This window comes from Acanthaster planci, linkage group LG03 (genome assembly GCF_054643075.1).
Source record: "Acanthaster planci isolate LZ-2023a linkage group LG03, COTS_SCS, whole genome shotgun sequence".
Classification (NCBI taxonomy): Eukaryota; Metazoa; Echinodermata; class Asteroidea; order Valvatida; family Acanthasteridae; genus Acanthaster; species Acanthaster planci.
Window position 1 is genome coordinate 10985052 of NC_141779.1, and position 14264 is coordinate 10999315.

At 42.6% G+C, this 14264-nt stretch overlaps 2 protein-coding genes across 22 annotated transcripts in view; both read left to right on the plus strand.

Moving 5' to 3' along the window:
• LOC147799640 (histone acetyltransferase p300-like) overlaps nt 1-13292 on the plus strand; it is an 85042-nt gene extending 71750 nt beyond the window's left edge. For 3 of the 8 annotated variants that reach the window (XM_087134164.1, XM_087134161.1, XM_087134165.1), the window contains 2 exons: nt 9134-9253; nt 11241-13292. In XM_087134164.1, the coding sequence (XP_086990290.1) occupies nt 9218-9253; nt 11241-11405 (201 nt within the window). In that variant the 5' untranslated portion in view covers nt 9134-9217 and the 3' untranslated portion in view covers nt 11406-13292. Of the gene's footprint in view, nt 1-8771; nt 8926-9133; nt 9254-11240 lie in introns of all 8 variants that reach the window. The other 5 variants (XM_087134157.1, XM_087134163.1, XM_087134158.1 and 2 more) reach the window with 3 other exon arrangements.
• A 568-nt stretch (nt 13293-13860) lies between these two features.
• LOC147799642 (uncharacterized) overlaps nt 13861-14264 on the plus strand; it is a 564475-nt gene continuing 564071 nt past the window's right edge. For 4 of the 14 annotated variants that reach the window (XR_015424660.1, XR_015424663.1, XR_015424662.1 and 1 more), the window contains exon 1: nt 14060-14263. Coding sequence is in view for 4 of the 14 variants with exons in the window: in XM_087134146.1 (XP_086990272.1) it covers nt 14104-14263 (160 nt within the window). In the remaining 10 variants the exon portion in view is untranslated. Of the gene's footprint in view, nt 14264 lies in introns of all 14 variants that reach the window. The other 10 variants (XR_015424661.1, XM_087134147.1, XM_087134149.1 and 7 more) reach the window with 6 other exon arrangements.

A 14264-nucleotide genomic window follows, 5' to 3' on the forward strand; every position in this document is an offset into this window, starting at 1 on the left:
TTCTGGGTTTGTCTGCGCTATACCGGTCCTTATCTCGCACAGTAAATGCTTAATATAATGGAATCTGAAAGATCTAAAAATGATCTAAAAAATGCAATCTTGGTGTCATCTGAAAGGCCATATGTTTCTCTTTCTATTGATAGAAGCTTCATATTCATATTTGAAGTAGTTAGGGAAATAGCTGCCAAAGGAAGTGCAAATTCTTTTTCAACTGCCTCCTATTTTTGCGGAATTCTGGCTTCGTCGGCGCTATACCAGTTCGGTTCCCGCACAGTGAATGTTTTATATAATTGAAGATGAAACATGTTAAAATTATCTGAATCTGGCAATCTTGGTATCATCTGAAAGGCCGTACATGTATGTTAATATAACTATTCATATACTTGTGTAAGTTTCATATCCATATTTGCAGTAGTTAGGGAAATATCTGCCAAAGGAAGTGCGAGTTCCCCAAAACTCACTCCTGGCAAGCATCGATGTTGTCTCTTCGCAAACCAACATTCACTAGGCGCAAGCCTGGTAATCAGTATGCAAAGCCTACAACACAACAAACTTCGGCTACGCCATAACAAACCCCGATCAAACTACATCCGCACTCTCCCTGAACTTGTTCTAGGCTGGAACTTTTTTCAGTTCCGAGGTAAATTCTTCAGAAAGAAAATCGGATGTGCAATCGGATCAGTAGCAAGCCCAGAAATTTGCGACAAAGCTTGACACGTATTTGAGTCAGAAATAGGAGGCACTTGTTCCACTGACTAACCCTAGCCTAGCCCTAGCCCCAACCGTAGCCATAGCCGTAGCCGTAACCCTAGCCTCAGCCATAGCCGTAGCCGTAACCCTAGCCTCAGCCATAGCCGTAGCCGTAACCATAGCCGTAGCCATAGCCCCAACCCTAGCCGTAGCCATAGCCGTAGCCTCAGCCATAGCCGTAACCATAGCCGTAGCCCCAACCCTAGCCATAGCCGTAGCCATAGCCGTAGCCCCAACCCTAGCCATAGCCATAGCCGTAGCCCGAACCCTAGCCGTAGCCATAGCCATAGCCGTAGCCGTAATCCTAGCCGTAGCCCTAACCCCAGCTTGCCAGGAGTGAGTTTTGGAAATCCTTTATGACAGCTAAACAAATAAATCTGACACGTCATACATGTATATGATTACAAGCAGACACCACTCCATTTGAATAAATGTGGTGCCCATTGGGGCCTCGGTTCAACAGTTATAGCTGATTGAAGTCTTTCCTTTGGTTGTGTACAAACTTTATACTTTGAAAAAATGGCGTTGACCACTTGCTGCTAGGTGCTTTTTTTAAGCATTACTTTCGCTGCCGGGCGGTTTTTTTATATTTTCGTTTTTTAAAAATCTTCAAAAATTCATATCTTTTTTTCTGAACGCCTAAACCCCATAAAATGGTTGTCTCATGGCGAATCTAGCCCTCACAAGCAACCTCCATTGACCCTTCGGTTTTGCAGCCATGCCGCCAGCTCTGTGTAGAGCCCCCATTGTGTGCGTTACATAAGGGCTCGTTTGTTCCGGGCCTTGGCCCAGTGCGTTGCTATGCTGCCGTGTTGCTATGCGGAGCGATTGACGGTCAAGACCTCAGCGTGTGATATGCGGTGAGTGAATGGGAAGCTGTGCACGTGCACTGGGCTTGAGTGAATGGGAAGCTGTGTACGTTCACTGGGCTTTGTCAACTGTTCAGTAAGTGCGGGCAATGACGTACAAATGAATTCATGCTGTAAAAAAAGGGGTCTAAAAGTGTGTCTTTTTTGTGGTGCTGCTGCGTGTAACTTTCACTATTTTTTGAAGCTATTGGGGTTATATTCTGTTGTATACATGTATTTTCCCATCTACCAAACTTATATCCCCCCCAAACCACTCTCATATTTTATTTCCCAACTTGTTCATTTTCCCTCCCATAGTGTAAGATATTTCCCTTCCCAAACTTTATTTCCCAAACAATTTCAAGTGAAATTTAGAAACCAATAAAATAAAGTACACATAGAAATACACACAGAGAAATATTTGGAGAGAACTTCTTTTTCTCTTATTTTCTTCTTGTCATTTCTCTTGTGTTTTCTTTTCTCATTGAAGTAGTTGAACTCATAAAAGTAGTAAAATAAATTTCCACTCTTTCTAATCAAATAAAAATCAAACACCGGTGCAAGGAATAAAAAGTACTTTCCAGAAACTTTGTCTTTTTTGTCATTTTTTTCACAGGCTGAAAATATGACCACCTAGTAAAACCATTACAAGGAAATGTGCCACTTTTTCAAGAGATGAAAATACTACATCCTCAAAGCAGTACGTTCCAGAAACTTTGTCTTTTTTGTCATTTTTTTCAAAGGCTGAAAATATGACCACCTAGTAAAACCACCAGAAATGACATATTGTTTTACACTAGATAAGTGGGGCATCAAGTCAAAACACAGATGAAAAACACAAAATATAATGTCAATGAAAATGTCCATGAAAGTAAATGTTCAAAGTGTCAATTAGTGGACAGTATGGTACTCCTTGAAGCAGGGGGCGACACAGAGGGGCTGGTGGCACGTGTCGCACTCGAAGTGCATCTTCTTCGCAGACCACGGGAAGCGCAGAGGACACACCGCCGGTAGCGGAAGTCGCCATAGCTGGTCCTCTCACAGTCCATAGGGAAGTGTCAGCCAACAAAGCGGGAGTTGGTGAATGGTGGAGTATCGTGCTGAGGGCGGTACTCGGGCAAGGGCTCGTCGAACAGCAGCTCACGGACAAGACTCAAGCGGTAGTCGAGGAAGGAGAGGCGGTGACCAACGGCCAGGTACACAGCGTAGGTGTTCACCAGCGTCAAGTCGAGCAAGTAGAAGAAGCGCTTCTTGTACCACTTGAGGGACTTACGAGTTGCTCGATGATTTGCCGCTAGTTGGTCGCTCTTTTCAACGCCCCCCATCAGGGCGTTGTACTCCATGACACAGGTCGGTTTCTGCTTTTCCTGCCCTGTCCTGTCTTGCTTGCCGGTGCCACAGATGTCTACCGTATGCATGGTGGAGAGCATACGGATGTTGCGCTTGTCTCGCCACACCATGGCCAGGAGAGAACCGCTGACACCCAGGTCGGCCGACCGGGACGCTGTTTCGCCCCGCTTCAGCTTGACGGACTGCAGGTCTTTCGGCATCCCTTTTCTGTTCCCCATGACGGTGCCGACGACGTTGAACTTCTGGTTGTGAAGTCGTCGAAACAAATCGGGACTGCTGAAGGCCCGGTCGAGGGCAAGGTTGTAGCCCTTACCACTTAGGTCGTTCACCAGGTCCATCACCACTTGTTAGTTGCTGGGAGGTCTCCTTTACTTTGGCCGGTGTAGATTTTGAAGTTGTAGCAGTACCCGTAGACAGTGGCAAACTTCTGAGCAAGATGGTCGACGACTGGGCGCACTTTGAAGAGGCGGTCGGTGCAGTCATCTGGCATGGCGGTGTTATCGTTGAAGTGCAGGGACTGCAGGATGGCAAGGAAGCAATCTCGGGGCATGACGGATGGGAATAGGCTCATCTTCAGTAGTGGGTCGGTGGACCAGAAGCTATGAAGGGTGGGGTGCTTCGCAATGCCCGTCATTATGCAAAGGCCCAGAAAGGCCTTCAGTTCTCTAGTGTTCAGATCAGTCCATGATCGCATGTGCGCCGATGTCGTAGCGGGCCTCTGCACGGCATACCGGTTGCTCTTGTTGTAGAGAACGTTGTCAAAAAACAGTTCAAAGGCTTCACTGCAGGTCGAGCTGCGATGCAGGCGGGGATCGACGGCACCACCATTACCGGTGAAGCCGTACTTCAGCAGTGTACTGTCTTCATCTGTCCACCGGAACGGTGCGGCACTGCTGCTGGTCGACGCGGCGGTCTCTGTACAGGACTGTCTCTTGCGCTTGGCATATACGCCAAGGGTACATCACTGTCAATTTCTCTACTTGACTGTACTTGAGCAGGTGACGGCGGTGATGAAAAAGACAAAGAAACTTTGTCTGAGCTCAGATAAATCTCGCTTTCGCTGGAAGAACTTGACTCTCCGGATATAACTTCAGCCATGTTGTCTGTACTCTAAATAACACGATACCCAATATGAACACATGTGAACACTGCACAGCGTTTTTATTCTCAAGCAGCGAGGGCTGTGCCCTGTCAGTCAACGTGGCAAGGGCCAGCAGCGCCCGGGAAAAGAAGGACGAACATGGCAGCACGACCACAGTGCATATTGGGAGGCCAAGGGGGCACCATGGATGATCAAGTCTTTTCAGCGAATAGCTATACGCGCATGGGAAATTTGCATTTGTAGTGACTGTTTGGGTAGGTATTTTCTAGTAGACTCGACCCACACTACTGTGGAGGAAGATATTAACCTAGTTTTAAAATTACTATAGACCATGTGCCTGGCGGTTTGCGCACTCACTGCATTTTGCATGAAGTTGGTTAAGGAGTGACGTCAAAGGTTACATAATTAAAAAGCAATATGACCTGCAATGTCACTCCTTAACCACTTGCTGCTGGGTGGATTTTTCTTGAGCAAGACAAGATGCTGGGTCCTTTTCAAGATTTTCCGTTTTCAAAATTCTTCAAAAATTCATCATTTCATTTAATGGCCGTTAATACCAAAATGAAGGACTCTTTGAGACTACTCTAAAGCTGACAGGTAACTTTCATTGACTCCTGAATATTTCAGCTAGTCCTGCAGCCTTGGAAAAAAGAGCCCAGATTGTGGGGTGTTACGTAAGATTCTTTTGTTCCCGAAACCAGCACAATGCATGGCTGACTTCTTTTCAATAGGGGCCAGATTAGCATGCAGCGATGCTGTGTGGCTCATCGCTGTGGTGGTGGAGAGCCTTTGTCCCCGGTGTTAATCCACTCGCTCTAAATGCCTCAAACCGCGGTATACTGTTACAAAACAAAGCAGGATTATTTCTACAATTGAGAGCAAAAAAATGTCGGTAGTGCCCAGCAGCTCAGTCTTTTGTGGTGAGCACGGTCTTTTGTTTTAAGGCCCAACTCTTTTGTCCCAGTTCCGGGCACCCCGGCAATGCATATAAAGCCAATGTACTCGAAAACGGGTCGCCGGGCAGGAAGTGGTTAAGTAAATTTTATGTAAACCACGATGCTTGCGCATACCTCCGGGCACACTCCAATAAAATTGTATCGTGACGTCTGAGCTAGGGCACAGTGTCTATGTGCATTGAATGTAGAAGATTCAGGACTGTTCACCAGTGTTGAGGTTAATTGCAAATCTGCTAATCTGAACACAACTTTTTTCTTTCAATAAAATTGTTGTGGCCTTCATTCCAGTGTTTTTCTTTGTGCATTTTTACCTTTATTTTTACCTCCTTACAAATTTATGGACATCATCTCAACAAATTTGTTGCAGGGATTCTGTATGCAATTGGATTGTCAATAAAATGGCACAGGCCATGATCTGCATGGTCCAAATACAGGGATGGTGGGGAGGGGCTTACCCTCCTCCACTTCCACCTTTTTAATTTGGGGGAATGTCTCCTTCCTCCGACGTTTGGTAGTTCCACAAAGATAAATAGAAAATGGCAGCTGCCAGCCAGCAACTGCACTAAGCCCCCCCTCTTTCAAAATGCACGGTTGTCAATACAGACAATCTACAACAGAGGATTAGAAAATTAGGATGGATGGATTGCAACCGCTATTCATTCCCCTGGAATACAGACGTTGATGCAACATGGAAATTCTGACGTCGATCCAGCTTTCAAATCTGACGTCTTTTCAACGTAGATCCAACGTTGGTACATGACGTTGTATCACATTGATACAATGGTGTTGTGCCCACTGGGTTTCGAAGGGTGGTGCATTCATTATCACTGCTCCGGCACTGTCCCCGCTGCTTAGTGATAGTAGCCATCTCCTTGACGCTGCCGGGCGACGGCTCCGGCATTTATGAACCTTGTCCCGACACTTCCTCCATTGTCGGCTGACTGGCCCGAAGGTATTGGGGTCAATCGAGGGAGGGCCTACTGCACCAGCATTCATGATCCCTGTTCTGGTACCTCCTCCGACATCGACTGACTGGCTTGATGGCACTGTAGCCGAGGGTGGGCCCACTGCACTGTTACTCGTTCCCACCAATTTGGTGCTGGTAACGAGTGTACGTCTGTTCACCCTCTCCTCCCTCAAGTCAGGCTGCGAGATCCTCGGCGATGTTTTTGACTGTTGGCCCGGTGATCGTCTAACCCGCTTGGTGACTGGGTGGACCGTCAGTTTTTCTTGGTCTACCTTGCTTGCCCATTATTATAATCCTTTGATTGCAAACGGACCTTTTGCTCAACAAGTGAAGCAGCTAGTGACTGCTGGAAATGTACGTATATCCTGTGGCTTGTAAAGCCTGGGATGTCTCCACTGACTGACTCAAGCAAAGCTAGACCATAACTGAAACAGTTTGCAATCGAGCTAAAACGAACGCGCACTCCGCAGCCCCAATTCTGGTAATTTATGCACTTCCGACCACGCAGCTGAATTTTGATATCAGAGTTTCACCTCTGTGATAGCGCTGTGACCTTCCATAAGTTGTCTGCCCTTGAGGGTGGAGACTAACTTTTCGTTGCTCTACCCTTAACTTTGAAAATGTTTACATATTTCACCTCATTGCATTTGCAGCATTCCGACCCCCCCTCAATTCTGACATAGCTAAGCTGCAACAGTCTAAATTTTTTAAAGAAATATTTTCCTAAATAGTCCACACAACAAATTGAAAAGGTATTTAGATCTTTGGCCATTTAGTTAGAGAAGTATTGAGTTTTTTCGTTGCTCTGCCCTTGACTTTGAAAATTTGTACATATTTCACCTCTTTGCATTAACAGCATTCCGATGTTTCCCCCTCTGAATTCTAACATGACTAAAGCTCCAAAAATCTAAGTTATAAAGGAAATCAGTTCTTGAACCCAACTATAACTCATTGTCAAGGAACGCCGCCATCTTAGAAAGTTGCAAATCTACATTTTATGCGAGAATTTCTAAACAATTACGAACTTGAGGAAGCTCTAAAAACCTTCCGGTCTATGTACACCAGCACAAATGATTTAAATAATGGGAGAAAAGGAGAAATTTAACTGCAGATTTCAGGTCGAATACACACGACTACGCAAAAGGAGGCAGCAAGTTGGCATAACCAACCTCCGGCACATGGTGGTGCACTTTAACCTTCACACAAAGCCCGCGGGCTTTGTAACAACACTGCCTCCACACAAAGATAAAGGAATGCTTTTGTCACAGTTCATAAAGTGGCTTGTGACTTGGCTGAAGACTGAATGACTTGTGATGGACTTAACTACAGATATGCAGCACTGAAGTACATGTATGACTTGTTATTATGAAACACTGAAGTAGTTTAGACCAGATGGTCAAGACCAAACTGTAACTGAGATCATATCAAGATATTAAGACCACATCTAGACTGAGACCAGGGGGTACCCAGACCAAAACTACATGTAGGGGGTACAAAGACTGAGACCAGGAGGTACCAAGACTATGGGGTACCCAGACCGAGACTAGGGGGTACCAGGCAGACCCAAACAAGAGGGCCTACCGAGACCAAGACCATGGGGAACTACCCAGAACAAGACCGATACCAGGGGTACCAAGACCGAGACCAGGAGGTACATGCACCAAGACCAGGGGTACCCAGACCAGGACTTGGGGGTACACAGACCAAAACTAAGGGTACCAAGCCCATGCAGGGGGTACCCAGACTAAGATCATAACGGGGTATACTGAGACTAGGGGTATCTGAATACAAATGCATCTTGTGTGTTCCAGCAGAAAGTTTGCTGCACATTGCCATGACCACTGCCATGAACTCAATGTAGCCGTCCTCTGCTTTTCACTAAAGTCCTCTGTAAAAGCTTAGCATACCAGGGGTGATATTTCTTGGGGATTTGTTAGGATTTTAGGATTTTTTTCAGAATTTCAGAATTATCCTGATTTCGGGATTTTCTTTCATCAGAATTATCCTGTTTTCACAATTTTTTTATCAGAATTATCCTGATTCCACAACTTTTTTCATCAGAATTATCCTGTTTTTCCACACATACATGTACATGTACTGCTTGCCTTTCCATTTGCTGTACCTCAAAACCTTCATTTTCAAGCCCCTGACTAATGTCAGTTTTTCTTTCAATAAAAAGAAAAAAAATCTCTTGAACTTAATTATCTCAGTCTTAATACATTAAGACATAATGCAAACATGATATTAATACATGATACATTAAATGCTAAATACGTTGTTTGTCCAGCACTGATGGTTTTGAAGTTTTGTGTGCATACTATTTAACTTGCAGCAGTTCACCAAATGCTTTTTATGGTCATGCCCACAGATTTATAGCACTACATACATGTAGCGGCGCAAGATGGAGAACTTGGCCAAAAGGTGCTATCACCATACATGTAGGTGCCATTTGAGTGTGAATGTTAATGCATGGATGCAGGCATACCAGGTGTACGTGCCTGTCACGTTGCCTGTGCCTGTTGCATAAGCAAAGTGTATTCACACCCAAATGCCGCCCACGTGATAACGTTTTATAATAATAATAATAATACAGCATTTATAAGGCGCCTGTATCTGGTGACCATTCAAAGGCGCCGGTCTGATGAAAGAGCCTCGGTCTCAAGAAGGAAAAGCTAGGACATAAAGGTGGGTATTCACGGTGAAGTTCTCCATCTTGCGCTGCTGTGTGGTGCTATACAATCTTTGGTCATACCCTGCCTTCTTAATACTTTCTTTCAACACATGCATTGATCTTGTAGATACCTCTGATGATATACAGCTTTCGAATTTGTTGTTCCCCTGACCAGCAACGCTGGCATGGGTATTACCATGCCCATCCGTTGCAACACACAGCCCTGGCAGCAGTCCTGAGTGACAAACCCAGGATTTGCGCTATCACATTGTCTTTAAACTGTAAGTAAAAACCTTGATTCTGCCACCTTAATTGGCACTGCATTTGAAATCGAAAATGTGCACCTACATGTATTTGATTTCAGTATTAGTTTAACTTTTTGGAATAAAAAAATTGCCCCAAAACACATTAATTTAACATTTTATGCAAACGATTGCTGAAAATTATATGATGTGGGTATTCAAGAATAATGATTTCTCTCCCTTTCAGAGTTCAAGCAGTATTTCCATCACCTGACCCCAAAGCCATGAAGGACAAGGGAATGGGAAAAGTGGTAGCCTATACGCCCAAAGAATGGAAAAGGACATGTATGAGCAAGCCAGCAGTAGGGTAAATGATGTATAGTCTTTTGTTGTGTTAGGAATTCATACCTTTTTCTGGATAATCAAACAACCGGGGCTGTGTTGGATATTCAAATGTTTGATCAGTCATCAAATACTTGAATATTTGTTTTCAAAATCAAGCATTCAGAGGTAGAAATCAGTAAAATAAAAGGGGAAGTAATGAAATCATTTAGTTACAAAATTGCACAAAACATGTATCTCCATTGTAACACACCTCTTGCTGGCTCTTTATCCCACTGGGTTGAAATATAGTCAGACGTGTAGGTCGGTACATGAATTTTGCATCAGCGTGAATCATACACCAAGACATTGTGCACATGTGAATTCCAGAGACTAAGGCCTGGCCAGGCGCCAGCACTTCAGAGTTTGTACTGGAGCCTCAAATGAGCAGAACATTGAAGTTCAATTCTAAAACACTCAATGGAAAATAGAAGTGTTACTGTAGTTATTGAATTGCTTGTTCAATGCTGAGTTGTATGGTTGAATTAAAACAGTTTCAAAGTTTCTTGTTCTATTTTACATATATGGCTTGTGGCCTCAGAAGAAAGAACCCTCTTCTGATCACTCATAGTTCCTCAAGGAGCATAAACACGCTCTGACTTCATTGCTAGTCTGTTTCTGTAAATTAATACAGGTATACATGTACACTGTAAAGTAGCTGTGCAAAAGTCCAACAATAAGGCCAAATTACTCTGACTTGCAGTGTTCCTTTTCTCATGATTTCTGATCTTGCTGTTATTAAGGGAATAAATCACCAATTAGGACCAAACGTCTTTAACTAGGAGACAAATCCCTCTGCTGAAACTCGGAGGGAAAAACAACTCCGATGAACAAACAGAAGTAGTTGATTGCTGCTGTTTGTTGGAAATTGGTATAGAACCTAATATTTGACTTAATGGAAGGTTGAACTTAGCCTAACAAACAACTAACTCTGTATAATGTACAAGGACACTTCCTACACTAAGAAAAGTGCAGGTGTTTGCCAAGTCTCCCATCAGAGTCTTTCCACTGATGGTTTGTGTACAGACTAGGGGCCACTCAAATTTTTCAATGTTTTTTAAATTTTGATTTTTTTTTCATATTTTTTTGATCCACCCGCCCACCCCCAATTTTGTTTTAAAAAAATTGAATTTTCATCCAGTACGCGTACATTATACATGCATCTGACATAAATTCATATTCAAGTAAAAATCAATAATGCAACACAGTGTGACAAGATGATGGCTGGAATTGCAATAAATGATCTTGATCGATCGCGCACGCAACAGCATGCCATGTCCAATCCACTCAAAAATGGATCTCCCGAGGTACCGCTACGCCTACAGTCAATTACTGCGTCTCCACGCACATGCATATGTATTTCTATCGAAATGGAGACATAGACCTAGCTCTAGCCAACAGATTTGGATGCAGTTTGCTGCTGTCTGGTTAGTCTTAGATTCAAGGTGATGAACATTTACTGTTATTAGCAACTGGTGTTCAGTGTTCACTGTGTATACCAGTTGGTTTTTATAATACGTCTGGTACCTGCTACATTTGTGGTTGATCACCGCTGCAAGCGCCTGGCTGCCAAGTCTAACAGTAAAAACCACCTCCTTCCATGATGTTTTACACTTGCATAATAATGTAATGGAAAGGTCAACCTGTCTGTATATGGAAACGAAGGTGAAAAAGATCGCATTTTTTGAATGCTGGTGTGGCTGAGCTATATATGTGTGGCATGCACGCTACACGTATTTCAGGCAAGTCAGGAAAATAATTTTTTCTGGATTATAAAAAGTAAATTTCGTTTTTTCATTTATTTCCTTGACCCACCCAATATTAAAAAAAATCAAAATTTAAAAACACTGAAAATTTTGAGTGGCCCCTTAGGAAGACCAGTATCCATTGAAGAAAATTCACCTGGAGAAGCATTCACCCTTGCTCACTTTTTAATTCACTCTTTTGTTTTTTACTGCCTGGTCTTGTCACAGGAGGAGTACTATCACCTCTTGGCTGAGAAGATCTACAAGATCCAGAAGGAGCTGCAGCAGAAGCAACAGAAGAGGATGCAGGATTCAGGAGGTACTGATGCTGCCGCTGGAGGCATCCCCATTAATGCAGCAGCACTGCTGCCCCAGCCTCAGCCTCCCCACTAACTGCCCAGACCAGTATGTCCACTGGGAAAATGTAGCTCTTTCAACCAACGTATATTAGAATTATGCTGTAAATAACTACATGTATATGGTCTTGAAGGGTTATTTTGGTGTCAGTGTTGCTTTGGCTCAGCAATGAAAAGTGGACTAGTAGAATGGGGCATCATTTTGGCATAGTGACACTCTTGTCACCTTCCACTTCCGTGAATCCAGCCCAGGTTATCATGTGGATTTTTCAGTCTTAACTGTGTGGGTTTTTCTCTGTAATGTTCATGTGGAGTTTTTCCCTTCACCTCTAAAACTGAACACTATCCTCATATATTTGCAGTTGTAATTTGAAGTTGTAGATCGTCACATTTCTCAAGTGGTTACTGGCAGCCCTTTGAAAAACATCCTGGAGATTATATTGATACCATCAATAAATAAAGCTGGATTTTTTATTGTTATTGTTGTTAAAATTACACAGGGGAAATGGTATTGTTTATGGTAGCAGGGCCAGGTCTTCTTCAGTGTATTTCTAAATGTGGTCATAATACAGACTGATCATTTGTGGTTCACTCAAGGAAGCCTGTACACAGGTTAACATAAATTTGGTGTGTGATTTCTACTTACAGTTTTATTTCCATTCCAAGCATATGTAACTTTTTAAGTTATCACTGAATATTCAAAACCTTTTCTTTATTTGTAGTTTTCTGAAGGCTTTTATTTTACTTCATATTTGAACAGTGATGTCACCCATAGATCATCGTGCAATTTTTTTCACTGCAGATGAATTGACTCAGAGTGTGTACAAAATGCAGATTTAAAACAAAAATTGTACGATGTAAACAACAAACAAAAGTGTAATGCAAATGTGAATTTTAGGTTTTGAAACACATTCCATATCTCAGTATGTGGAATTAAGATGTCAGTTGTACTCATAGTCGGGAAATGTAACTAACTCAAGCTTAAAATTATATTTCTGATGGGAGCTTCACTCATTAGGTGCTTCTGGAAAATTTGTATCTCTTTTTTTCCGCACACAACTGTTCTTGCTTATTGTCCTGATCAGGACTTGAACAAAGCTTTTGCCACAAATAAATTACATTGCTAATTTGATAGACAAACTAACAGATATTTACATGTATGTAGAATAGGGTCTGCTGCTTGCCAAAGAGAAAACAAATGAAATGGGAAGGGGGAGGTTCAACAGCAACTCTTAAACTTGAAGGTCCCTTTTCCTTGAATGTCTGTATTTAAACAAGATATGTTCTTTTTTTTTCTAAATTGGATGTAACCATGATCTGGCCATCTATATACACAGGTAGGCCTACATGCTAATGGTTTCAAACTTCAAGCAAACCTTGACTCGATCAACTCGACTGACATTTAAACATGTCAATGCTCTGTTTTCTTTTTCAAGCACACACAAAGTCTGAGAAGTTCGTGGAGGTACACTGTGTGTTGAATTTGAACTTGGCAGCCGTGCATATACATGCATGGCTCTGTTGTAGTATATACCACTCCATGGGCATGTCCCACATTGTTGAAAAGTATGAGGCTGTGGCAAGAAATGTGGTACAAATACTCTTCAAATGACTGGTGTAAATCACTATTTATGGTATTTGGCTGTGTTGGGGGCCATATCTTACCTTTTTCAAGAGCTGAATTTTTTGGCCAAAAATTATACCCAGATTTGATCTTGTATGACCTTATCTGTGCCACTCAAGGTCAATACACTTGAGGCAAATCAAGGGAATTTGTGTGCACAAAATGATTTTGAAGTCTAGATGAGTACTCCATGTACTTTTTGTAATTCCTGTAATCAGTGTAATAGTCGGAGGATTTTAATTGAATGAAATAAAATGTGTGGCCTGAGACATTAATAATATGTCCATGATTTGAACTGCACATTATTGCTCCTTTGTTGCAACTTTCTGTTCCTCTTAAGTTACTTTTATATATGTAAGAAACCTGGAAGTTATGGTTTATGGATAACTCTCCTCATCGAAAGTGCTACTGAAATTTAAGTAGCTATTAAAGGAAAAATGAGTTAATGAGGACATCCCAACAAATATGAAATTTTTTTAGAAGGTATAACTCATTTTTTTTTCCTGAATGAAAGAATAAGATAAAGAAATAAGTCTCTGATTTACATCAAATTATATTAAGGAAATATTTCATTTTCTGAAACGGTTCTTGAAATGGGATGGGGGAGGGCTCTGCATTCATCAGCATTTAACTAAACAGAATTAATGGTAGAAGGGTGTTAGCGCTGAGGTATTTTCAAGCAGTTTAATTTGATTTACTCACTTTCCCCCAATGTAAAAACTGTGATATAGAAACAAAATGAGATAGAGGGCTCTCTGATTTGGAAAAATGTTCAAGAAACCCCGGTCAGAGGCAAAAGCAGGGATAACGCAACACAGTTTCAAAACAGCGGTCCCAAATCCCATTTGCGATTTTCACCCACTTTTTTCTTTCTTTCCCCAGGAGGAGATGGGGAACACCCCTCTCTCTGGTAACATGTGCACATGCACTTGAGACACGCATCTTGTACTACTTGACCTCCATGTCACTGCTCTGTGTACATGTACGTCGTGTGTAGTGGCTTGGACCACAGACCCGGAGGAGAAAATGCTTGGACCGGACGCGTTCTTGGAGCTCAAGTAGTCTAGATGGCGCAACTGGCCTATTCCGATTGAGGGCGCTGTGTATAGTTATGTCCCGCGATGATTGTGCGGCGTTCGAAGTTTCACTTTTTGCGTTTTGTAAAAACTTCACGATTTTCACCACAAAAAGGACGTCATTGTTGAAGTGTTTGACAGCCTATGGTACCATTTTTCAACATAAACAACTCAAAAGATGGTCAATTGATGCAGG